General features: G+C 40.7%; 1 protein-coding gene across 2 annotated transcripts in view; it reads right to left on the bottom strand.

Moving 5' to 3' along the window:
• Window positions 1-1058: 1058 nt before the first annotated feature.
• Window positions 1059-2575, bottom strand: part of LOC106528270 (neuromedin-U receptor 1) — an 8540-nt gene continuing 7023 nt past the window's right edge. The window contains exon 4 of one of the 2 annotated variants that reach the window (XM_014023400.1): window positions 1059-1434. In XM_014023400.1, the coding sequence (XP_013878854.1) occupies window positions 1121-1434 (314 nt within the window). In that variant the 3' untranslated portion in view covers window positions 1059-1120. The remainder of the gene's footprint in view (window positions 1435-2575) is intronic. The other variant, XR_001311477.1, reaches the window with a different exon arrangement.

The raw sequence follows: 2575 nt of genomic DNA, 5'->3' as shown, positions 1-2575 counted from the left end.
TTTGCTGAAGGAATGTGTTAAACATTGACAAGAGAAGCCTGTAATTGTATTGCTGTACAGGCCCTGGAGCAGTGTGGTTATCCTGACTGGGCTTTCCTGAAAGCAGACAGGAAACACAGACAGGATTCCATGCAACCTTCAGGTGAAAATGAAGACCCCAAACCCAGACCCAAACCAGTGGTTATTCCGTATGTTGCGGGTGTTTCGGAGAAACTGAGACGTTTATTTTCTAAACGTGATGTCCCAGTGGCTTTCAAACCCCAAAACACATTACGGCAAAGGCTGGTTCACCCCAAAGATCCGGTGCCCCGGCACAAACGGAGCAATGTTGTATATGCTGTTAAGTGCCAGGAGGACTGCAACCAGTTATACATCGGGGAAACAAAGCAGTCACTGTTCAAAAGAATGTCCCAACACAGACGAGCTACATCTAATGGCCAGAACTCTGCAGTTTTCACTCATTTACAGGCCAGCGGTCACTCTTTCAGAGATGAGGATGTTCTCATTCTTGATAGYGAGGAACGTTGGTTTGAGAGAGGAGTAAAAGAAGCCATTTTTGTGAAGAAAGACCATCCATCATTAAACAGAGGTGGAGGCCTCTGTTTTCAGTTGTCCCCCTCCTACAGCGCTGCCATTGGCAGTATCACTCCACCCCCTGTTAACAATAGGTGTTAATTAGGTGTGAACGATAGCCATGTGATGTGAGTATCAGTCACATGGAGGCAGGGCTTAAAAGCCTGAATTTTGCCTGAAACTCTCAGACTGAAGAAGTCTTTTGGAGGAGAGACGAAACGTTTCATTAAAGAAGAACCCGTCCAGAAGACCTATACAATTTTTTTCCTTTTGATTTTTTACCTGGATTACTGAGATGCATCAGGACATGTATTGCTGTACATTTTACAGAATGTACAAACTTTCATTTACATGAGAAACAGGCAGGTTAAATYTATGGAGGTGGGTAAATTGATGATGAAAGGCAACATAAAGATGTCTAAACCACAGAAAAGTTTGACACTTATTCTAAAATCACATTGTTGTCAATTTTTACATCACTCTTGTTTGGGTTTATTTTTTATTTCATTCTTTTTCTCTGTCTTCTTTACACTGACTCAAGAGGATATTAAACCGATTTGTTTTCGTCGGGCTTCTCCTCCTCCTTCAGTGAACTTCGCTGGGTCATCTGGAAGCTTGAACGTGCTCGCCAGCCTTTTGAGGAGCAGGTGATGTGACTGAACATTTCTCTGAACTTGGTGGACATCAGGTTGTAGAGGATTGGGTTGACAGCAGAGCTCAGGTAGAAGAAGACTCCGGAGATGATGTGGACGTTCTCGAAGATCTTGAGGTGCTGCACAGATGATGGGTCGATGTAGCTCCACACTAAGCGGTCCACATGAAAGGGAGCCCAGCAAATCCCAAAAACAACCACCAACACACCTGGAATATATAAGACAGACATATAGTTTGTTCAATTTTACAATTAAGTTGAACAAAAATATCTTTAGATTGCCTTTTTCAGTTTCTTTTAACTAATGTCATAGTAGAAATACATGCATTGCAGTCAAAAACCAAGGGGTACCACCTGGATACTTGCAGGTTCCCTATAGAGATACATATATTACACAAGGTATTTACAGAGTACATTCAAGATACTTAAATAGAACCGAAGAGTACTCAAACAGGTACAGTAACTTAAGAGGTATCTACTTATGTGCACCCTGCAGGGGTATCTATGGGATACCCATGGGGCAGCGACATGAAATATAGAGCCCTTACAGGGTACTTAAAGTATCTTCAAGTCACCATATAACACAGCCTGYCCCTCCTTTTAAGTATCCTGTAAGCAGGGCTGGCCTTAGRCTATTTGGCACCCTAGGCAAGATTTCAGGTGTTGGCCCTTGTGCAGTTTTTTAAATCTCACGGCCAATGTACATAAATTAACACCAAATTAAATATTTTGATGTTTTTCTWTCATTAGAAACTAGGTTGTCCAGTTGAAATATTTAACAATATAATTCATTTGAAACAGAACCTCAGAAGTCTACCTCATATCTGCCAACTTCTTAATTTGTATGTATTGTATTTACATCTATGGTACCCTTGTATAAGTATCTCTGTAGGTACTCTGTAAGTTTCTTATAGGTACCCCTTAAATACTTAATAGATTCCCTTTAACTCAGTGGTTCCCAAACTGGGGGGCCCCAGAGATCACAGGGTGGGGAGGGATAGCCTTGTCTGCTCAGTGGTTATAAAAATACATAAAATATATCTAAATAATGAATAGAGGTGGGTTTCTAAGGTTCTAGAGGCTCTAGACGATGATTACCTTTGTTCTGAAGGATTTTGTGTGAAACCAGAGTTTTAAAACAATTCATAGAAACCGGAAGTGACTGATGAGCATGTTAGCCAGCAAAATTTGCCTTGTAAAATCTCTATTTTGCTACATTTTTACCAGCTGCCAGCTGGTAAAAAAAAAAAACAAAAAAAAACAAACAAACAAACAAAAAACAGAGAGTGTTGACAGAAAGGAGAAGGTAGAAATGACTCAGCCTGTAACTGAAAATATAGATGGAGGACA

Source organism: Austrofundulus limnaeus, unplaced genomic scaffold, assembly GCF_001266775.1.
Source record: "Austrofundulus limnaeus strain Quisiro unplaced genomic scaffold, Austrofundulus_limnaeus-1.0 Scaffold367, whole genome shotgun sequence".
Classification (NCBI taxonomy): Eukaryota; Metazoa; Chordata; class Actinopteri; order Cyprinodontiformes; family Rivulidae; genus Austrofundulus; species Austrofundulus limnaeus.
The sequence above is the reverse complement of the archived record's forward strand: the minus strand, read 5'-3'. Positions and strand labels throughout refer to the sequence as shown.